The 24,042-nt window shown below is 41.7% G+C and overlaps 1 protein-coding gene across 2 annotated transcripts in view; it reads right to left on the bottom strand.

Annotated features, from left to right (window-relative positions):
• fras1 (Fraser extracellular matrix complex subunit 1) overlaps positions 1 to 24,042 on the bottom strand; it is a 236,646-nt gene that overhangs the window by 91,193 nt on the left and 121,411 nt on the right. For both annotated transcript variants that reach the window (XM_037099466.1, XM_037099467.1), the window contains exons 14-19: positions 22,944 to 23,087; positions 20,423 to 20,563; positions 19,793 to 19,933; positions 19,506 to 19,673; positions 10,750 to 10,890; positions 7,722 to 7,868 (exon numbers count right to left, since the gene is read on the bottom strand). In XM_037099466.1, coding sequence (XP_036955361.1) covers positions 7,722 to 7,868; positions 10,750 to 10,890; positions 19,506 to 19,673; positions 19,793 to 19,933; positions 20,423 to 20,563; positions 22,944 to 23,087 — 882 coding nt within the window. The remainder of the gene's footprint in view (positions 1 to 7,721; positions 7,869 to 10,749; positions 10,891 to 19,505; positions 19,674 to 19,792; positions 19,934 to 20,422; positions 20,564 to 22,943; positions 23,088 to 24,042) is intronic.

Raw genomic sequence — 24,042 nt, 5'->3', positions numbered from 1 at the left:
AATCCAAGTACGGATTCTTTTGTGAGAACGACAGCTAAACACAACCGGGACGACAACACAATGAGTCCTTCCCGTCTTCCCTTCTGTCAATCTCCTCATCTATTAACTCACAAACACAGATCCTGCTCTTTCTTTCAGACAAACGCTTTCACACACGCCGTCCCTCACCTCCCGCCTACCTGCAGCCCCATGTACGCCCACGCAAGGCGGCGCAGCAGGATTGTTAGATTAGCAGAACAATGAAGAACACCTCGTGGTGTTTTATCTGATGGTATTTGGGCCAAGCCGGCACAGCGGCCAGCACCTTAAAGCTATTTGCCCAATGTGAGATAATTATCTACGGTAAAAAAAAAGAAAAAAACAGAATGACAGGGCTCTGCGGGTGAGGGGTTGTGTGTCAACCAGGTGAGGAGAACAGATAAAGAGGCGGATCAAATGGGGTGGTATCAAATTCAAAAGAAGTGTTAAGACCATGAAAGCACTATTCTGTCTTCATGAAGGATTAATGTAAATGAGAAAGTTTTGGAGAGATTACAGGCGAAGGCAGAGGAATATCAAACCAATCTGGATTTAATCAGAAAACGCAACAGCTGATGGTCTTTTTAGGGTTTTGCTAGCTGATATTCAGACACTTGCACGGGCAACTCAGTCTAATGATGATGCATGCAGTCTTTAAAGGAGACATATTTTGCTAGTTTTCTGGTTCATAATTGTATTTCAGAATAGGTTTAGATTCTGAAGTGCTAAAAAAACACGTTAGCTTACTCATACTGTCCATTGCTATTTCCCCAATGTCTGATATGCTCACTTTAAGCCCCCCTTCCAATACCCAGTCTGCTCTAATTGGTCAGCTTACGCATGTCTGAGCCAGCACCGCCAACAACAACATAGCAGCTATGCTGAATTAATTCTTAGGTGCCAAACTAGCCTCTAGGCAGAAATGACACAAATGTTTGACATGGTGACGTAGTGGGATGACAGGTCACATAATTAAGTTTCAGACACGACAGGACTGGAGCAGCGTTTTCTGCGGGAGAGAGGAGTTCCCATTGGTGCGCACTTTGACCTTTTTGATTTTCAAGCTTTTTTACATGCACAGCAACATATACTAAACACTGAAGGCTACGAAAAAAGCTAAAAACCATTCTAGAGCTCAGAGGTGCTGTAATGGGAGGAAGGAAGATTTTAAAATGTAGGCTATTCAAAAGGAAAAATAATGAAATAAAAGTAGAGCTACAGCTGCATCCCAGGACAACCTGAATCTAAAAGTGTTCACTGGATAAACAAAAACAAAAAAAAAAACTCACTCCTACTGCCGCATGTTCTATTTTCGACTCTCATCTGACATGAATGTCTTTGCCTTGTCAATAAGGGCATGTTATATTTAACACTGATTCATACACTGCACTTTCTTTAGACTGGTACTGTTTTCCATTGTTCAGTTTTCTATAAAAACATGCCGGTTTAGAGCTCACTCTGCTGACACCAGCAGAAAAGCAAGGGCCTGATGTTTGATCAACACAGTTGAGCCGAGAGATGAAAAGCGCTGATTACTATGATTCATTACTAATGACTCATTATATTTTTCATTTCTCCAGTGTATCTCTACATTTTGCCCCATGGCCTGAGTTTTAAGCACTGCACACTTCCCTTTGAGTTTCATTGTAGGGTAAGCTCCAGTTGAAGTATAGAACGATTCACTTGTTTGGCTGTTACATCATCAGTTGGACAAATGAATCAACTTTGTCTGCGCTGTATGACGGATCTGTATATTCCCTTTTTTTTTTTTTTTTTTTTTTTTGTAGACCGTAGAGGTTTGCGTCTGCCTGAGTAGCTGACATTGAGCTCAGACAGCGGGATTATTTCTGCCTCCGGTAACAAACGCGCTTACAGAACTTAACTCCTTTCTCTCGAACATGGCATCTGCCCAGGTGAGTCACACTCTCCTTCTGAAGCAGGTCCAATATCAACACAGTGAAAGACAACCAAGAAAATAAAGGACTTCCTCGCTGCCATCTCTCATCCACACCTTTCATATCACATCACTTTACAACAAAACACGTATCAGCATTCCTCCTGCCAACCCTCTGCAGGCAATCCAGCTCCAGGCACTAAACAAATGGCTCCATGGTGGAGATAAGATAACTCAGGCGTCAGGGATTATTGACTGTGCAGAGTTAAACTGAATATAAAACTAAAATGGTATTGATTTGGGTCCTCAGAGCCCCTCTTTATGGCACAGTTACCATTTTTTGACGCACATAAAAAGGCATGCTGGAGTTATAAATGCACGTCACGCATTCTGTATGATCGCATCATCTCTCCTATCAGCCAGATTTATACCAGACATTAACTTATATGTCATCCTTTTTCTTTTTTCCCCACGTTTCCTGAGCAGAAACTTCTGAAATGGAGAAAATCAAGCTTCTAATGTACTTCAATTAGTCACTTCCTTGTAACTTTGCGCATTTTGAAAAGGGGAATAAAACTTGTTTCCCTGAGCAGGGACGACGCCTGGGTGCATCAGGAGTTCAGAAAGCAACAGGAACCAAAGTAGGACATCATCCTTATTAGAAGTTACAGGCGTAGAAAACAGAGAGTGCTGCAGAGAGAGAAAAAGCTGTGTGGTCCTCTGGCGCTGACTTCACCCTGTCTAGACACGTCGCCCCAACAAAGACCGGATTTACAGATGCAGCTATTACAGAAGTCCTACTTTTCTCTCCAGGCTCAGGTCTTAAGCAACGCCGGCTCAGTCACCAAAGATGGAAAACAAGTGGTGCTCTTTTTTTAAGATGTCAGCAGTAGGATGAGGCTTGGTCTAGAAAACGGTTAGGAGACACTTTTTTTTGTTGTTACTCTGACTTATTGTTCAGCTTCATTAATTCAGAATACATGCAGAACAAATACGTGTGAAGAGAGGTCGTATTTACTGTACAAATTAGTCAACGAGCGCACACAATAACTTGAGTTTTGTAGCTGGCGTTTTTCGGAGCAGCGACAATTAAATTAAGTTCACACATCATATGCGGAACATCAGAAAGCTGCAGCTTTAATAATAAAGCTCACGGTAATTGTAGTGTTAAGACACAAAGAGCAGTGCATCATATCTTTTAGAGCTGTTATGAGGTCTGTGTCTGCTGGAAAGAATAAAATATGTAACCCTTTAAAAGACGCAGCGACAAATATCTTCCCGCACAAACAGTGTCATCTGCACATTCAGTCGATTAAAAGCTAACATTTTCTTTGTGCCCTTAACAGACAAGAGAGGTAGAAATTCAAGTTCTGCATCCACGTTTTTCTCTTGCACAAATGTCCTTCTTAACTGTAATTCTGACATAAGAAGTGCCAGCAGGGCAGATGAAAGATAAATGCTTGAATCTCTTAACAAAGGCAACCACTGTAAATATTAAACAAGGCCTCCGTGAGATCAAAATGCTGCTTTCCATATTCACGACTTGACTCAAGATCACACTGAAATGTTGCTGCCGATGACCTCAGCATCCTGCCTCGATTTCTTTGACGGACTGTTTAAGCAGGAACCCAAAAGATAAAATGCTAATATAGTATGAATATGTTAAAAACCAAAAACGGTTTACAAACAAACTCTGGGAAAAAGTCACACTGTTACTCACTTATTCAGCTTAACTGACTGACAATGATCCATTTCTTTTTCATTCAGTCTCATGTTGGCATGTTACCATCAACAGCAGCTGTCGCTAATGTGCCTTAAATGTGTCTCCATGGATGGTTTTTATTCTCTGCTGACCGGAATACAAACGATTCTCCAGTGTCTCTCATTTCAATGTTGGCATGCCTTGTTTCTATGGCGATGCATTCCCGTTATTCAATGTGCCATCTATTTTAAGCCTCATATGTTGTTAAATAATGGCTCACCCCAATTATGACGCAAAACAAGCCCCTGCCGCTGTAAGCTTTGAGCCGAAGTGCTCCAGGAGCTCAGAGCTCTGATCTCTACATTTTCTCATCACTGGATCAGAAGTCGATTCTCTTTAAGTCTGACAAGAAAGGTTAAGGATGACGGAGAGGGCGAGAGGGAGGGTGAGAATGAAAGGCAGCAGGTTGGCAAGAAAGTTCAACTCTCTCACTCTGATACTACTAATCACATAAGACTCTCATGTCATGCTTCCAGTGTGAGCGTGTGATCGGTACGAATAGCAAAAGTAGTGTGGAGTCACTTTTTCTTGTATTCTGATTTGGACCACATTGGCTTTGTTTATATTGCAGGCCTTGATTCCAAGTTAGGAAATTTCATACCAGACATTTTAATTGCCTTTTTGTGCCAACAAACCTGACACAAGCCTCGCCCAATACTGTGTTTACGCTAGAAACACAGCAGAACTTATATCTGAGCACAGCAGTAGAAACTGTGAAGATATCCATACTCTACTGAAAACAGTGCACATACGATATATTAAATAGCAATGTGATAACATATCAAATGTAATAATTCAACAAAAATGCTCAAAAACACCTGTCGGGAACAATCTACAGGTAAAGTTATCGTTGATGGCTTTCACAAACAAGGAAAATCTACAGTGAAATGGAAACAATTTCAGTAAGAATTTGGACAAGAACTCAGAATCAATTCTACCTCTGTGACCGCGTGCACAGCAGCCCAGTGACCAGGATAAAATGTGTTATATGACATTCACATTACGTGTTTATTACCTTATTTAAGCATTTGTAAAGAAATCACTGGATGTTTTTCCGGAGAACTCGGGAGATTTTCCAGCTGTGTTTGTGGCGACAACAAAACAGTTATTTTTGACGAGGAGGTGGGCCATCTGCAACCATTTTATGGTGACGGAGCTGTGTGTTTATAATGAGACCTCAGGACATCTGCAGCTATGTTTGTGGTGACTAAAACAAATCATTTATGATGTTTTCTTAAACCCAACCAAGTGTTTTTTTGTGCCTAAACCTGAGCAAAGCTTAAGCACAGCCTTGTGACAAGAAAACAATTTAAAATTCAACATAAAGAAACATTGCAGTTTTGCAGAAACTTACTTTGTGAACATTTATTCAGGTGATTGGATTTTTGTGAACAGGCCACTAGACCAGTGAATCAAACATGAAAGAAAGTGGATTCATCTGTGCCAGAAGATCTATTGTGGCAGTACAATGCTTTCAGCAACTTTCTGACAGGATGTTAGATCAACCAATAGGCCGATAGGACGTGTTGCTGAAAACGCCATTGGCTTCTCCCTGTAGTATCTCCACAGGAGCATAACAATGAGATTCAGGTCACTTTCACCAAGTGATATAACACAATACATCCATTCTAAATTTTCTATGGGCTTTTCCATCGCAATACACACCTGATCTCTTGAGCTCTGCCAAGTTACCATATCCCATCATTCACCCGAGACTGCTCTCATAATTTTAGCACCCTGGCTGAGTCGGTGTTTGCTCAGTCAACATTGAGCATAATGACAAATGGAAATGGAAAGAAAGCTGGCAGAGACAACTAAATCGTATTTATGGGAAGGAAGCAATTCACCCAAAATGAAAAGGTTTCAGACAAGGAGTGTGTGTCAACAAATGTGGCGTCTTTTCCTTCCCTCCTCATTACTGTTTCATTTTATGGGTAGCAGATATAGGTTTCAGTCTACAACAGATGTGGGAATTTCTGAAAAAACCTGGATCACACATGAGCAGCAGTTCAGGGCTGAGCCTGATGTCTCACTCAAAAATGTTTTCAGAACAAGCACTTGTGGAATTTTGCTGATCACTTGGCTGGCAGTGTTAAGGATGTGACAGCAACACCGCTGATGTCAAAGACCAATCGAACGGGACATCTTGTGGAGAAACAAAGCCAGGAAGAGACAGATAGAGAGAGAGAGGCAGACAGGGGGGAGAACAGTAGGAGACAGCTAATAGTGAGACATCTGCCTCCGATGGCTGCTCTCGCATGAACTCGTGATTGAGAGCGAAAGCCTCATCGCCTTAAGAGGTTATGTAACAGCAACGGTACTGCTGGGTGGACAGAGGTAATCCCAGGCTGTGTGGGTGAGTGTGTGTGTGTGTGTTTGTGAGTATGTGAAAAAAAGTGTGTGCATGAGAAATAAAGCCTGTGTGCGTGTGTGTCAGGGAGAAAGAAAGGATAGAGCAAGAATACAAAAAAAAATCTAAATCTGCGAGTAACAGAATTAGAGTTCAAGAGGTAGCGTGTGTGTGCGGGTGTGTGTGTGTCTGTGTGTGTGTGTTGGCCAAGCAGAAATGATGACCCCGGTACTTTTGTGGCCCAGAAGTGCCACAAGGCACCTTTTATTAGCTAGTGTTTGGCTGAGCTTGACCCATCTGGGATGAGCTTTTGTGTGTGTGTGTGTGTGTACAAACAAACATGTGAGTTTAACCATGCTTATCTGCTTCTATGCGCACGAGCCAGCGCTGTTTGTCTGCACACATATGTAAGCATGTGTGTGAGTCCGGGAGCTAAAATCTGGTTGCGGTTTCACATCTCCCAACAGCGCACTGTGTCATCAAAAACTGTAATTAAAAGTCAATGCGTTTTTTTTCCCCACAGTCTCTGTTTACCCCCCTGCTATCTCCTCTATGCTGGCTTCCCACCATGTAAACACGGCTGTTTTTAATCTACAGCCAGCGGTCCAGATAGGTAAAAAACTCATTTCATTACCCAGCGAGAAGGAGGAGGACAACAGCAGAAGCTACATTTACACACAAATGCTCCAATCTTCTATTCATCGTCTGTTCGGTAGTTTATCATATTTTGCCTGCCAAAGATAAATAGCATTTTTTGTGCCCAATGAGATAGAGAAGTGGGGCGAGGAGGTGTGAAGTATCTTAGGCTGGGGTTTATTAGCAGAGATCTAACGAAAGCTTGTCTTTATCCCGGTGGATGTTTCATGTAAAGTTTTTTTTTTCTTCTTTTATTTTCTGAAAAGCATAACTGTGAGTGAGAAACTCATTAAAAGTTGTATTTAAAAAATAAACAATGGGGTGGATATACATTCATGAAAAGGAACTTTTGCCTAGTTTGTTGAGGAGAGGGAGGTTCCATGGTTTCCATTTCACTTTTCATACTGCGAATTCCTATCAAAATATTGTCTGTTATATGATTAAAGCTTTTCTCCCTCAACTAAGAAATACATGATTATATAGGATATGAACATTTCCATAAGTTATGTTAAAGCCAAGGCCGTCAATTAGGTATGGCTCAAAATATTACATACCCATGAACCTTTACTGTGGTGCTATATAAGAGAAGCGGATCAGAGGGGAAAAATCAGAGCAACAAATACATAATGCTTTGTTGTCTCTCTTTCTGTGGAGAATGGAGCAATCATTTTTGCAAATGTGCAGTATAAACGATTACTTGACTTCAGCTTGCAGCTCTTTAGATCACAACAATTTAGGTACAGCAGAATGCAGGGCTTTTAAGTCAAACATATCAATCTAAGAACATCTATTTTACAAAGGTTGTTGGCTTTTCTCATGAATAATGCAGGTTATCTGAGCCAGAGAGTCACGCAAGACTTGTTATATCCCGTTATGTCCGCGGGCGGAGCAAGGCACTAACCCCGCTAGTTGGTGGTTCTATTCCCACTGGGGCCACTCAGGCTAAAAATAAGAGCACTCGTGGCAGCAGGTTTGATAAAAGCTTTGCACAGAGGACATGGAAATGTGTATGACACCATCCACACACCCAAACATAGATGCACACACACAGGCTGACTTACTGAGGCAGTCTCTAGTGACAGCGTTGAGGAAGTGCCCCTCTTGGCAGCTCGTCCGGCAGTAGCCGTTCTGTAGGGAGGCCATCGGGGGGCAGGAGGTGCAGTCGGCTTGGGAGGGACCGGCGCAAGTCTGGCAGGATGGGTGGCAAGCTAGAAGATGGAGGAGAGGGACAAAGTGGTGGTATGGGGGTAAGAAAGGGTTATAATTGAGCAAATATAAGTTACAAAGGAGGAGAAGGTAAAGTGAGAGGACACATGAGGCATGAGGGGAAAGAAAGAGTGTAGGTGGAGTAAGAATGGGGGAAATGATGTCGAAGACAGTCAGTTTGAGATTTTATTTGGCCCAGTGTCATAAATTACAAAGAGGAAGGGAGCAATTTGAAAATAGAGAGGAAGGACGAAGGAGAATAAAGAGGGGAGCAGGGAGGAAGTGAAGAGGATGAAGTTGGGAAAAGTGTGGAGGTAGTACAGTAGGGAAGATGAGTAATTGAGAGGGAAGAATGTAGGGGTTAACAGAGAGAAGAAGAAGAGGGTTATCATTGTAGATATTCTATCGAACAGTTGGCTAGTTAAACATGCGTCAGACAGAAAAGCAACATCATTTATTCATTTGTTGTTTTGTCTCAAGCCACCACAAGAATGTAAATCCATTGCTGACTCTGTTTTTAGCTCCGGTTTAGTCTCCACCCATGTGGAGAAATTTGTGGATCTTAAGCTGCTAGACGTTCCTCTTTCTCTGCCTGCTCTTTGGTGCTGGCAAGGTAGCATACAGTGGGTTTATCAGAGCTTGCCTGTTGCTGCTAGAACAGTGTCGAGGGACCATCCAGCAAATGTGCCGTAAAACAAAAAATATTTCATAAAACAGGCTAAGAAAAACCTCTGTACAGCTGCAGAATTAATGGTGATTCTTTGTGGCTTTGTCATTACGAGCCACCCCTTCCACATGACTTATAGTCATTTGATTCATTGCCATTGTAAAAGAATATTGATTAATGGAGCTTTAACAACACGCCGTGTTGTGTTATTGCCGAGCATAAAAAAGTCCCCCGCACCAAAACTTTGCAGTGAAAGTTCTAAAGTCTTTAGGACAGAAATACAATTCTTCTTCAGGGTATCTGTGTGCCTTCTAATGAGCCAATCAACACTGAAGAAGACAAGGCCAAGTAAGCAAACGGACCCCATTTATTTTGGTATCCCGGGGGGAAATGTAAGCTGAGCCCATTGTTCTTCTATACCGTCTGGGCATCCGTCTGCGTCTGTCATTGTAATTACTCAGCCAAAGTTTGGAGAAAAATAACATTAAGAGATTCATTGTTGTTTACCACAGGTTTTTGTTGTCCTCCAGATAACCAATAAAATTGGGTATGCTTAAATAGATCTGAGGACAAAGAAAAACGCAGGCAGAAGTAATATAGAAGGGGTCGCCTTGCTTCAAATGAGGTCACAGATGGTAAACTGAGCCGATGTGATGAATGGAATATTGCAGCAAATGGATTTTCATTCAAGAGAAAGGTTGCGGAGGTGCTAAGCTCTTTTCATTGGTTAACTAATGCACCTGTATCACCAAACATTTATTCTTTATGTATCCTACTTTGTTTAGTGCCATTAAGAGCTTTTGATGTTGGGTGTTGGATGTTTTGATGTTGACGTTATTGGAATTTGGTATAATTGTGCTGAACAACTCAAGCCTTTACAGATCCGCACCAAGTGGTTTAAAAGCTGTCACCACGGACCTCACCTGAAATTGCATCAAATTCATTGGTGTTCACAAACATACATTTTAACACCTATCATTAAAGCTTTTTTATGTGATAGACTAAAACCTATTGCCTGGATCCAGTTACATCAGGAAGCGGGATACAGCAGATCATAACTCCCAAGAGTCCCTTTAAACAGCTTCTGAAGATAAAGCAAAATGCTAACATGTCTCATAAAATTACATTTTGGCCTCTCTTATTCAAAATGTTTAATGTTCACCTAATGTTCCTGTACAGTCGAAGGAAAATGTCAAATTTGTTACGGGTGATTACACTGTGTCCTATAAGGTTTACTTTCAGCGATTGTCATCAAATGCTTGCTCATGGGTGAAATGTTGGGTCTCAAGGATCAAGGAGTATGGTGCTCACTCTGGAAGGTGTGTTTTTGGTGAATTGGCATTATGAAATAAAGATGGATTGATTCATAATAAATGCTTTTCTCATCAATGATCACAACTTTCCAAAGTTATTTGTTGGTTACATTAGACTTTCTAATATGTAGAAGCAATTTTTTTGGCCTTTGTTCCTTTCAGCAAAACTGCCTTAGTGGTGTAAAGCTCATGTGTACCTGTCAGGGAGAAATTAATCATTTGGATGTTTTTTTCTTGTTTAAACTGTGGAAGTTTTTCACGGGTCACAGAAGGTTAGCCAATAATTGCAATGTTTTAGTGCCTCTGTGGTTTATTCTGATTAAGGCAGAACAAGGCACCAATAGCTACAGGCACTGCAAGTCCACAACAACAGTGGTTTTAATTTGGATAAACACCAGTGCTCCCAATGGTGTGAGAATAACAATCATCTCGATCATTGTTTTATTGGTTTAAAGGGCACCGCAACAAGCTTCTCCAGTCCAAAGCATAAGTTACATAACAAAGCTAATTAACAGCCGACTACAGATGCATGAACAATGACTATGATGTGCATTATTGTAGTGCTTCGTGGGGACCAGTCTCTGACCTTCAGAATGGGGACATCTTTGGAAAGTGAGGACATATGATCCTGTCCTCGTCTAGAGCTGTATGAGAGTTTTGATTTGAGGGTTGAGATTTAGTGAGGGACTAATGACTGCGTTGTGTAAGATGTGCTCAGATGTAGAGAAATGTGTGTGCGAGTGTGTGTGTGTCTGTATGTACATATTTTCATATTGTGGGCACATACATCTGTGTACACACTTACATTGTCCCCAAATGTCCAATTGCCATGGAAACATGACTTTGTGCTTGCATGCGTGTGTGTGTGTGTGTGTGTGTGTGTGTGTGTGTGTGTGCTCTCACCTTGGCACTGGCTGTCCTGGACGAAGAAGCCTTGCAGGCAGCTGGGGATACAGCGGCCCTCGTGCAGGCTGGACGGGGAGGCACAGGACGTACAGTTGTCTGCAGATGGCCCAGTACAAAGCCAGCAGGAGGGATGACACTCTGAAAAAGGACACAGACACCAGTTTGCATGTGTATCACAAAAAATCATGTAAAGCTGTGGCCCGAGAATGAGGATGCTCCCGAACTGTGCTTCCTCACTACTTTCCCTAAAAGGGATGAAGTAGTTATTTTTTTGTTCTAAAACTTTGCTGTGTAAGTGCTGTTTTTGCTGAATGTCCTGGAAAGGGTTTTGTTTGTGCAAAGAAACACCATTCTTACTATTAAGCAGAGGTAGCCAGTAGCACAATGTTACAGTATGGCAAGATGCCAACTGAAGGGTTTTTTTCTGTAGATATTACTATTCTAGCTCTACTGTACTAGCGTTAATGGATCTCAAAAGAATGAACGACAACTTTTCTTATTGCTATAGCTGTATACGCCAAAAATAGCCTATGTATCTGAGTCTGAACTGCAGCCAATTTTCTCCACTTTTTTTTCTTACCCTGCATTCTATTGTTTTTTGCTCCTTCTTGATGGCATTTTTGGAATCTCGAGAGCATTTGAGTCAGCTCTGCCAGTGGGACGTAATGTAACACTCAGATGAGGCGAGCAGCCAGCTACAGCGATCAGAAGCTACGCATTAACACTGGAGTGAGTGCCAGCTGGGAGAGACTTATCCAAGAGGGCCACGAGCCAAAAAAAGACCTCTGAAATATGCTCTGCTGCTTCGTTTGGACTGTTTAATTTAATGAAACATAAAACTTCCACAAGGGTCATTTAAGGATGATTTACAGTATGTCTGAGGGATATAGATTTGGAAGTGGCAGGTAGGGAGCTTAAAGCCAGACAAGGTATCATGGCTCCACATGGCTCCAAGGATTAACTGATTAAAACTTTACTGCTCCGAAATCGCATAATGTGTTAACTGTAAACTGAACACATCACGCTCATGTTTACTAACCATCAGAGCTTCTTTCACCGTAGGGTCATTAAAATAGCAGCTGTTATAAAAGTAAATATACAAATATAACCAGTAATAAATGTAGCCTTCATTGTGAAGGGTTTGGCCACTGCTGCAACATTCCTGTTGTTGTCTTTTTTTTAAACATTGGACTCAAATGCATGCAACTCCCCTCCCTCCCTACATGCCCCCACACCCTTCACTCCACACCACTGCTGCCCTGAATGAGGCCTTTTGTGCAGCCTTCAATCTGCTTTGGCAGTGTGAAGACAAATAGCTGTGCAGCGCTATCAGCTCTGGCACCTGAGCTGTGCCACGTACTGATGGTGGTGGTGGTGGGGGGCCAAAAGCCCTGTCACCAACTCGCAAGCACCATCAAGGTGCATGTGTGCCTGTGTGTGCATTGCCTGACTTTTTTAATACACAGTATGTGCGCAAGTATGTGTGTTTATAATTACTCCTCTCTGGATTCTTTCAGAGGGCTGTCAGCTGTGTCCGGGTCTTGTGTACACTCTGTATGACAGCCACTGGCAGGAGCAGACTGCTGCTGTACCTGAGCCAACACTGCAGCATGTGCCTGTGGGAGTGTGTGTGTGTGTGTGTGTGTGTGTGTGTGTGTGTGTGTGTGTGCGTGTGTGTGTCTCAACCCACAAAAATATTTTTCTCTTTGGGAACACCACAGCGTCACAGCCAGGACCTCGAAAAGTCACAGGAGTGTCAGCCGAAACCATCAATCCGACGTCCCGTCATCACCCACCTTCTCTCTGTCGCCTACCCATAATCCCATTCTCAGCCAAATATAGCAAGTTAATTTGTTTGCTGTGATGAGGAGATGGACTACATGTTTCCGTGACTGAGTTAACCACCCACCGTCAAGTCTGTTCATCTATGAACATGCCACCAGGCTCATCTCAGTCACATCTGTGTGACGCGAACACACATTTAATTCACACAAAGCTTCAAGTCAAACAACAAACGCACATTCAGAGGCATATTAAATAGGCTTCCTGTCAAACTTATTTCATTAATGAGAGGAGAAGTAAGAATGATGGGTACCACTGCATTCCTTTATTGCAGCTTGGATGTATAATTTGTCGCAAGGCGGAAAGCGCATATTGATTGCGGTAATACCCAAATTCATGTGTGCAGGTCTCATCACACATTATCTGGTGCACACGCTCAGAGAATCGGATTCATTACTTTGTTTTGTGCTGATGGGGTCATAATTTCAGGTGGATGCAGTCGATGAGGTTGTGATTTAGTTTGGGAGTGTGAGTGCTCCTTGATGCCTTCAACAAATGATCCTCCTGGTGCAGTACTGGGGCTGATCATCACATTAGCTCAGCAGAGACTTCTGCATGCTTCACAGCAGAGCAACAAGTGGAGGGTTATATCTCATTCCTCTGAAGTGTCCAATGCATCATTCACATTGATTCTGCTGGTTATGGTTTACGTGAAGCGAGTCAACTTCAATGTCAGACAAGTTGAGAAAACGGCAATGTAATGCACAACTGCTCTGGCATTGGAGTGGTGAATACATCACAAAAAAACGAGGTGTTTCAGTCTGACTTGACTTCTACCCTAAATGAAAGTTGTGTTCCAGGTGAGATTTCTGTGATATCAGGTTACCCAATCTTGGTCAAGGTCATAAGGGAAACAGCCCACATGCCCCTCTGGATATCCCTCTGGGTCTCCTCAGGGTACCCATTCACTCAGCTGTGCAAAGAAATCTTCCAAAAAGAGGTGGCAATGATGTTAAGAGGTCTCCTTACTGATGGCTCAGTCCTAGCTATCCTAACTAGCGGCTAGATAGGGGACAGGGGGATGACTCGCTTTTGGCCATTCAAGGAATGTAGTTTTTGACGCCATTTTTGGCATCATTTTTCAGCCCTGGATGTTGCTGCAACTACCATGGCTGTTTTAAACCTTGACCTTTTTTTCCCCTCACGAATTACTGAGCTCTTTGAGCACAGTGTCACCCTGACATCCTACTGGCAAAACTCATCTCTTCTGCTTGTATCGTTGGCCTTATTCTTCCAGTACGCAAAGTTAAGAATCAGACATAAAGTTAATATAATAAATGTTCCTTTAAAGTTCAAGTACATGCTGGCAGTATTTGTTGACCTCAGTAGCATCAGGCTTTTAAGGATTCTAGTTAGATCATCAATCCAAGCTGGTCTCAGAATGGGGGCCAAAAAAATATATCCATAATGAGGCCTCATACTCAAAAGGCCAGGCTTGTGAGAAGGGCTAAAAGACAAGAAACACAGTGGCATTTTATTGCGATCAGTGGCTACAAAGGGTCAGGCACTCACCTGCAGTGTTCAGAACACATTTTAAGGACAAGCAGATATTCAGTCTCAAAGACGCAAGAGGCACCACCTCACTTTCATCAACACCATTATCTGCTGTGCTATGCATACGAGGCCTTGTTGAAATTTAATTGGCGGCCAGTATGAACCGCCCGTGGTCTGTTTGTGAGGAAACTCAATATCCAGTGAGTGGTACGCAAGCCCAGAGTGATTACTTTAGCAACCAGTTCCATGGGTGAGACTGTATTAAACGCTGAGCTTTCAAGGTGTGTGAAGACTGAGGGCAGGGGGTATGGCATCATCTGTGGAACTGTTGGTTCTGAATGCAAACTGATGAGGGTTGTTGTCCTTTATGTGCTATATATATATATATAAATATATATAGTATAACAGTAAACTGCCTATATGACTGAAAACACTGGAGACTGTGAGTCTCATGTCTTCCATCCTCCTTCACTTCAGGACAGTAGCTGCTTAGGAGGTCTGAATATCTGACAGAACAACACACACACACACACACACACACACACACACACACACACACACACACACACACACACACACACTTGTTGTACAATAGCCCCCATTGTTCCCTGCCGTACACCTGAACCCACTGACACTCTACAGAGGAAAACCTTTGTTACTGAAAATAGAGGCAGAGTGGAACAACTGCTTTACATATTACTGTGAATAGAGCTTTAATGACACGTCATTTATCGAGTTGATCCTCAGCTCACTGTGTTGAGCCTAATTTAGGAAGCTCAGAGTGTTAAAAGAGTGTTGTGAAAAAAAAATAGATAAATGACCCTCAGACACAGAAGCTGATGTACAATGTAACTCTGTGCTGAGACAAGCAGTTAAAATCCAATTTTCTATATAACAAACACACCAAAGTGTGAGCTTAACAGAGCAGAAATTCAATATTTAATTTTCAGACGCTGCAGAGACATAATTCAAGTCAGCTCAGAAAATGCATTACAATACATGTTCAGGTGTTTTCATACACATTTGCTTTAAGTCTTACCCGAAACAAGTCAAGCACAGAACCACATACCTACATAGAGACAGCTTATACATGACAGCTGCAATGCAACAGGAAAGTTATTTTTAAAAAGTAACCACAAATTTAGCTTAAGACTTTGACCAAGAGGACATAATTATAGAAAAAAGCAAATTATTACTGATGCAGTGATTACTATAGCCTGGGACAAGGATTAATTCATATCATAAAATGTATTCTAAATGAATTCATAAATAACAGCAAGTGAGCTTGATCTAACGTCAATCATCGATCACTGAATTATCACATTGAAAACATGAACAAGGTATGGACCTGGGTACACAGACCAGTATCACTGCGTCTGATCTGTGGGGCAGCGCCACAGAGACACAATTTGGCATCTGATCTCTTCTGGGTCCCTTGTTCAGGTTGCCTAACTTTGAAAGACTCTGATGAACCCAGAATACATCATTGATGATGCGTCGCACCACACAAAATCAAATAGACTGAGGTTATTACTACACAGCCCGAGGGGTAGGGTGCCCTGATCATTGTTGGGGATTGAGGGGCTGGTTCAAGTATTAGGGCTACTTGGCCCACCAAATGGAGGTTTTTCAGAGGCACACTTCAAACAAAGGGTAATCAGAAGTCACTCGTTTCACTGTATTATGGTCCTATTCTTAGTAAAAGGCGTAACACTATTGCTGGTAGTGCAGCTAACTGTGTAGCTAGCTGACATTACATTATTATTGCCTATTAGGGGTCAAATAAAGACTTGAGGCTAACTGAGGTTTAGCGTTCATTAAAGGCCCATGCTGCTTCTTCACATCACCTTCAGCCCTATTTGCTGATTAATCTGATGTTTCTGTCTGTGGCAGTGAATATTAGCTATGCAGGTCTTGCTGAAACCATGAATTCAATTTGGTGAAAAATACCTTGAAACTGCACTTAAACCCACTCTAGCCCCTGTATTGGCTCAGTGTTGGTCCCATGCGATCAGAGATAAATGCTTGTTAGAGGACACTCCAATCCAGCTACTGAATATTGATTTGCAATTATCTCCTCCAGGATGATTACGGGAATCCAATACAGCTAACGACTATTCAATCGAGGCAAAGTAAACAAAAATGGATCTGGTGTTTGTCCCTCTCTGAACTTAAAAGTAAACTGTTGTGAGGAGAGCACAGCTTCGCCCTAAACGTCACTCAGTGGCTTCAGGCTTAAAATCCCTAAAATCAAAGTGATGCAGACTCCTGAGGTCTAGGTGAAATGCATGTAAGGAGCCTAGAGGTTGCAAATACCCATTATTCAAAAGGAAAAGCATGGTAACCAATTGGTTGTGATTCCTAAAGAGGCTGCACACTCCAATTTTAGGCCTTCTGTGAGAGCCAGCCAACCAGTAATCCGGTTTCTGGTCTTGGTGATACCGACTTTCCTCACAGACCAAACGAAACAAGAATCGGGGAAAGGTATTTACAACAGAAGCAACAAATCACAATGTTTCACAGACTCAGGAATCCGCAGACCATCATCCAACAGGAAACTACAACAACATTCCTCAGAGCACCCTGTAATTGACATGATAACTAAACTGTAATTGCACCTTGAAACACAGCTGCTGATATCTGTAAACAGACAGCAAGGGATTATCTGCAACACTGTGGGAAATCCCAATAAAGCCACGCTAATAGCAACCTGTCTTGTGTTCAAGCTCTCTGTGTCTTACATGTGACTCATTTTCTGCACCATCTCCACTGGCAGCTCATGCTTTGAAATCAAAGCAGTAAGAAATGCAGAGAAAATCAACCATACCCCCAAACCTCCTGTCCAGTCTTCAGTTTTCATGACAAATAACAGCACAGTTCGTTGGTGAATGCAGTACTGAAGCTCTGAGTTGTATTTTCATTTCCCCAGAGTCCAGATATGTCTGTCAGCTACACAAACGATGAATGCTGAAACACTGCATGTGACTTCAGAGCAACACCTTGGGGAAATCAATGTTTGATCAATGTAGGATGCTTTCTTTAACCCAGAGCACAATATTTCCCAAGCCTTCACCAAGACATTATGATGCATGTCAGAAGTTTGCCCTCAAGTAACATGACTTGAAGTTGAGTCAGATTCAAACCATGAATCTGGTGACAAAAACAAGGGACATCTAGCTTGACTTTTGCTTTAGTACCAGTGACTTGTACCCACACAAGAGCCATCCTTTAGAGATTATTTCTCCCCCACGTTCAAAAAGAAACTTGCAGTACAGAAACTCAGATATATCGACTCTGATGTGGTCACATAACCGGAAGTAACAAATAACACATCAACACACAGTTTGATTTTAAATGTTAATTTAAGGTTGATTTTAAAGTTATAAATACCTATTGTAAGGCATGCAATTCTTCTGTAATTTCGCTCAACATACTGTTACCAAAAAAGAAACTCAAGATGGCTTTACGTTATGTAAAGTGTGCATTGTGACTTCTTTAGGACTCAAAAGCACAACATCTAGGACATGATCTGACTTGGGAATTGTAAATAGGACTTGCAAAGATTCAAAACTTGTTCGTTACTTACTCAAAAATATTTTAACCAGCAATCAGAGACGGGCACAAATACATCACAAAATGCTAGCTTGTCAAATAAAATCCCAAATACTGGTATGAGAAATGTTATCTAATTAACACAAAAGTAGTTTGTAATTTTGAAAATGCAAAAAGACCTTCAATACAAGCTGATAGTATTACATTTAAGCCATTTAGACACCTCATTATGGGCTGGCTTTTGTTGGACCAGTTGTTGAATAACAACACACGGGAGCTCAGCTATTAAATACAGTCATTATTTTGTGTTATTTTGTTTATAATTCAAGTAACTTGCTGTTTACTTTCTCTGTTCTCATAATTCCCAAATGTAGCCTACAAACAGTTTTCTATTGGGTCTAACATATAATCAGGTTTTAAGGCAACCAACTATCCATTAAAGAAATTGCTTAAAATTTTCATCCCTAAATGATGCAAGAGTCATCAACTCTAACTATGCATGAGGGGACGGCAGTACAAAGATATGAAAACAAGACTCTCAACAACAACAAACTGACCAAAGGATGGATGAACAAATCTTGCTCTGTGAAAGTGCTTGTGAACTCTAAAGTTTCTGTGTGCACATACCTAAAATTCAACTTTAATGTAAACGGACCCTTAAACTGCTGTTTGGCCGCGTGCGCGTTATCTCGTTTCAGGTAAGAGCATCTGCTGCGGAGGAAAACTGAGCTGAGAGGAAAGTAGAGCTGAACTAAACGCCAGCGTTGGCGACTGACTTGGCTTCGCTCGAGGACGAGACAGCAGGTAGAACGGAACAAATTCCCCTCTCGCTGCCAAATACTGAGGCCAGTGTGGTCAGTGGGCACAAAAACTGAACGGGGAGGAAATAAGATAGCAGAGCAGCCATTGTGTTAAGTGGATAGAATGTGATGGCACACAGTTGGAGGTACGAGGGAGGTAGAGAGAACTGATTACAGTCTTTTCATCTCCAGTTCCTCTTCCACGCTGTCCTGTATCATTGAAAAAAAAAAGAAGACTTTTTGGCAAGGAGTTGTTAGCTGCAGCGGTGCGTTTGTGTGTGTGTGTGTTGGTAGGCGGGTGATAATTATTCTCACTTGACAGACTATCCCCTCAAACCTAAAACCCACCTTAGAAATTAGCCCATTACATGCACAATTTCACACTCACAAACAGTCTAATCAGTTGTCTCCACACAAACACTATCGTCCTTCTCTGGATACATCCTCGAAGTTTACACACACACACACACGCACACAAACACATGCAATTGTAGACATCTTCCAAGCACCAAGTCAAGTCCAAACTTAAGTCCAAAACCTCAGGATTACCTATAGGATCTACTGAATAAATTAATTGTTGAGTTGCTCATTACAAGTCTCCAAAGCAAAAAATCCAAAAAGTGGGAATCTGCACATCGGAGAATGTCAAAGCAATACTACATATTCTGTTTGTTTTTTTTTAATCAAATACATCGCTTGTAAAAAGGAAAACATTCTAATCCATGAATTTTCTGTTAATTGACAATCTGTCTGCTTGACTAACTCTTTCAGCAATAATTACTGTTATTCAAATAAAGGCACCATTTGCATCAAGACCAGTTTGCTTGGATAAACAAGATTTTCTCCCCTCAGTCATGGATTATTCTTTGAGCTCTGCTTTCATTGGGCTTTAACAAATTACATTAGCGCGAATGATTACCTGATCTGTTTTGAAACCGGAAGGGGCTACCAATTGACTTGCTAATGGACTTGGTGACTAAAACAGCAGAGGCACCCTAGCTTACCCTTCAAGGCACTTCCTTCCAAATACAGGAAGACATTTAAGCAAAGACCGTATGTACTTACCTCTGCATGTCTGCGTGTAATCCAGGAAGCTGTGTGCAGGACATCCAGCAGTGCAGACGCCGTGCTGGAGGTGACCGGACTGCGGCAGGAGGGCTTCCTCCGGTTTGAGACAGCGGAGGCAGTCTGAGGCCAAGGGTCCAACACAGGAGCGACAGGATGGATGACAGTCTAAAAGCGGAGTAAATGAAAGGTCACAAAGGGCAGGCTGACAGTGATGGAACAAATCATATAAAGCACTTTTTGCAAGCATGTATCACTTTGACGAAAACGTAGATATAAGGTCTTACTGTGGCAAGTGTTGTCCTGGGAGTAGAGTCCCTCCCCACAGGCCTCCACACACTGACCCTGGTGGAGAAGGAGTCCACCTGGACACAAGGTACACTGGGATATCGAGGGACCCCAGCAGGAAGCGCAGGAGCTGTGGCAGGCTTAGGAGAAAAAAAAAAAAGGAAAAGAAAAGAACTGAACCTGAACTGTCGGTTAAGAGATTAATACTTAATACTTCCTCTCTTTAACAAAATTTTACTTGAAGAACACCATAATGCTCTTAAAGTAGATTTGGAGCATTAAAGCCATGTGCCTGTGCACCTCACATGCTTAATGCTCTTTGATGAACAAGAAAGGAGGTTGCTTGACAGTGACTTTTAATCCCAGAACTTTGACTTCATAAATAAATTACTTTGACCGTTTTAATATTTGAAATGTGAGCGTGACCAGAGAGCTGAAAAAGGGTGATGACATAAGTAAAAACAACAGTGAAATATTGTTAAAATGTTTTGCAAAACTTGACCACAGTAGCTAAAAAAGATGATGATGAAGACCAGCAACAACAACAAGATGTAGAACAAGAAGAACAAGAACATCCTTTCCTACCAAGAAAGGACAACAAAGTTTTAGGTACTGACGATTGAGCCTACCTCTGCATCTGCTGTGGGTGTCCAGGTAATGCTGAGTGGGACACTGGGAAATGCATTTCCCATGATGCAAGGCAGTTCCCGGCAGACACATCATGCACTTGGGGTTGTCAGGGAAACAGGAGGCACAGGACGAATCACAGGCTGTGAAACGTAGCATGTTCAAATTAATGGCTTCTGGTCTGAACGATAAAATGCACCATGCTCTATTTAAAACTGAATTAATGAAAATAAAGTCAGAGTTTGGAGTTCGTTCGATGTTTTTTTTTATCAACTGTTAGCAAGTTTGTGTTCACTTTGTGTGATACTCACAGTGAGAGAAACTTAAGCATTAATAAGATACAAAAAGTCTTTGTAAAAAGCATAGATAGAAACAATTCAAAATCGCCTCTGCTGAATCAACGCAACTGCATTCGTGTCTGTGTGTGTATAGTGTTTCATATTAACATGACACTATGACAAGCACACACTCTTAAACAGCCTCCGTCGAAACTGAGGCTAAAATCAGCAAAAGGGGAACCTTTTCAAGGCTAATCCAGGAAGTCCTGAGGAAGGATATCGAAAAGTTAAAAACCCTTCAGCTCTCTCCAGATGTTGACATTTAAACCAGGTCTCATAGTACAAACTGGCAATTTCTAATGGATTTGACCTTTTTTTCCATAAAGTTCCCTGGGTTTTGACATTTTCTAAAAGACGGCTCCTCACTGAGTTCTTTGAATCTAGCAGACGGCTCCTCGCTGAAAGCTTTAAGTCTTCCATATGAGCCCCCCCCCCCCAAACACAACACCACCCACAAACCCTCCAGGTGGTTTTAACCAAAGAAAGTTCACCATCGCCCTGAGGGAAGCCTATTCTCGCTCTGCTTCATCTTACCACTTAAAAATAGAAACCATCCATATTCATACAGGATCTCTTTATTCAAAGAGCTTCTGAATCCTCATTAGTGCAAGAGAGAACTGCTAATTATTGTATTTTTTTTAATTGTTTGTTTGCTAACTCTGGCTACTGCTGACTTATCATTTTGGCAAGATGTGGAGTGGATGCTGCATGAGTCTCCACAGGGACTCTCTAAAAAAAAAATCAAGCCCAAATAAACCTTCACTGCCGGTTCACCGCTGGGGAAAAAAAGCCCTTTTATTGTCTCAAACGGTGAACAAACACTTCTCACATGGATAACTGCAGTTTTGTGCGTCACTTTTTCCTCCTTAACCTTTGTTTTAATAGCTTTGAATGTAGAAAAATCAACTGACACTAGGAAGTCTATGATTTATTGTGCACCTGTTCATTTTTCATCTTTTAGAAGTGACAGCATATAAATTGGACATCATTTCATATATGACAGTATATTTTCAGACACTTCGAGGCTTTAGAATTGAAATACAGTCTTGCATGTTTGTGATTTTTGGGGCTCTATACTTTTTTCTAACTTTAGTGGATAAAAGCCTAAAAAACAAATAACATCCTGTCAATGTAAAACCTTTTTGGCAAGGCAAAGGGATTGTTAAAGCATCCTTGTGCCTTGTAAAATCAGTGTCCACAACAGCAGAAAACAGACCAGTATGCCATGCAGAAGCAAGACAGGTTTTGTTTTCTATGAAGCTAAATGTCACATGTTTACGTCAATTTCATGGGAATTCCGTAAAACTAACTGAAGTAGATAATTCAGGTTCAAAACAAATATTTATCCTTAAAACAAGGTGGCTCTGGCCCTCCTTCACAGCTTTACATGAATGTGTATTGGGTCTAGATTAGGTGCTTTATTAGTCTCTTCATGTATTTAGGATTTAATCCTGATCTCAGATTGGCCTGAGGAACAGGTCCAGTTGTGGAGCTTGTGCCTTTGTCGAGGGGATCAGTGAGAGACATGCTGCAATCCATTGCAAGTCGGAAGTCGATATTTCTGTATCTATACCCCCGACTTCTGAACCTAATCCATCTCAGTGAATCTGCCTGGGAAAAAAATGGATGCCCACAGTGCACTGATTGTTGGTTGGTCTGTGAACCTCACAAGCAACTACAACACCTCATGTAATAGATTAGCACATGTGAAAAGAGAAAGGAGGAGTTGGCTCATATCTCGTGGTTCGCACCTCTATCAAGCATGAATCAACTGAAAGCAAACTAGAATAGCTCATTGTTGAAGGCTTACGCACACCAGTTAAGGTAGGCCTCCTCCAAAAGTATAATCAGTTCATCCTTGAGTCCAAGTGGACGTTTGTGCCAAATTTGCAGAAATTCCCTCATGGTGCTTTGAGATATCGCATTCACAAGAATAGGCGTAGAGGCTTTGTGCGCCGCTATACTGCAGTGACATCACGTGTGTCTATAATCAGGCTTGGTTGATCCTGACCAAGTTCCTGACATGGAATTACGACTTGGGTGACCGCTCTTTACCGTGTCATGTCATAGTTTTAGTACAGTGGAATGCAGCATAATCCTCTTATTGCTAAAATCGTAATAAGAAAAAGGGGAAAACAAGCTACATCCATATCATCATCAAACGATTACTGCATGTCAGTCTTACCATAGCAGATTCCTTCCTGACTGTAGAATCCTGCGCCACAGTCAGGAACACATTCCCCGTCTTTGAGCAAGGCAGCGGGGTCCGAACACGACACACACTCCTGCTGGCTCGGCCCACGGCACTCTGAGCAAGACTCACTACAGCCTGGCGGAGAGAATAGAAAAAAGTTTACTCTAGGTATCTATATACTGTATACCAACAGTGTAAAATGGCTCTGAATAACCACGCCAGTCTGGGTTTCTTAGCCCACTGAGTATAAGTCACATGCACTTGATACTACGGGCAAGCTTTCCAGTAACCAAGATGGCTAATGTGTTTAGGATATTTTCTACCTTCGAGGCAGTCTGTCATTTCTTTTCCAATATGTGATGTGGTTTTAAAACGAGCACTTCAAATCACCAGTGGTTTCACCTCCATTACAACACAACAACAATGTAGCTTTGACAACAATGAGACATCCTGGGCATTGTGACGGATTACCTAAATTAATTAAAAATCTCAGCCTGGAACGTTAGAAATCAATGAAAATTCTTGCAGCTTGTTTTTTGTTTGTTTTTTAAATTAAAAAAAAAAAGAAAAGAAGAAGAAATACCTTCATGCACTTTGAACATTAAGGAAACTTTTATGGTTGTAAGTGAACACTGACAAAGTTCTGTTGAGCGTCTAGTGTGTGTGTGTGTATGTGTGTGTGGTCTCCACAGCTACCATTCCTAGTGGTATTTTATGAGCCCTGATAAAACCAGCACCAACAACGCTGGAGTGAGGTGAACTATGTGGGGAGTCTGTGTAAAAATTTAACTGTGTGTCTGTCTGAGTGTCTGTTTGAGAGTGTGTGAAGGTGTGAGTCAAAGAGACAAAGACAGACAAAAAAAAACAAAAAACCACACAACAGGAACAAGACTCTGACAGGCACGCAATCTCGGAAACAAATTCATCTTGCTTTGTTATTGATTCAATGTGGGTGAGACTTATTTCTGAGTCTTTGTGTCGTCATATTGCTATACACTCATCTGTCTGTATACAGTGTGTGTGTGTGTCTGTGTGAACAACTAGAAGCTCCAAAAACCTATTTCAACACCAACTGGTATGATTACACATG

This window comes from Acanthopagrus latus, chromosome 5 (genome assembly GCF_904848185.1).
Source record: "Acanthopagrus latus isolate v.2019 chromosome 5, fAcaLat1.1, whole genome shotgun sequence".
Lineage (NCBI taxonomy): Eukaryota > Metazoa > Chordata > Actinopteri > Spariformes > Sparidae > Acanthopagrus > Acanthopagrus latus.
The sequence above is the reverse complement of the archived record's forward strand: the minus strand, read 5'-3'. Positions and strand labels throughout refer to the sequence as shown.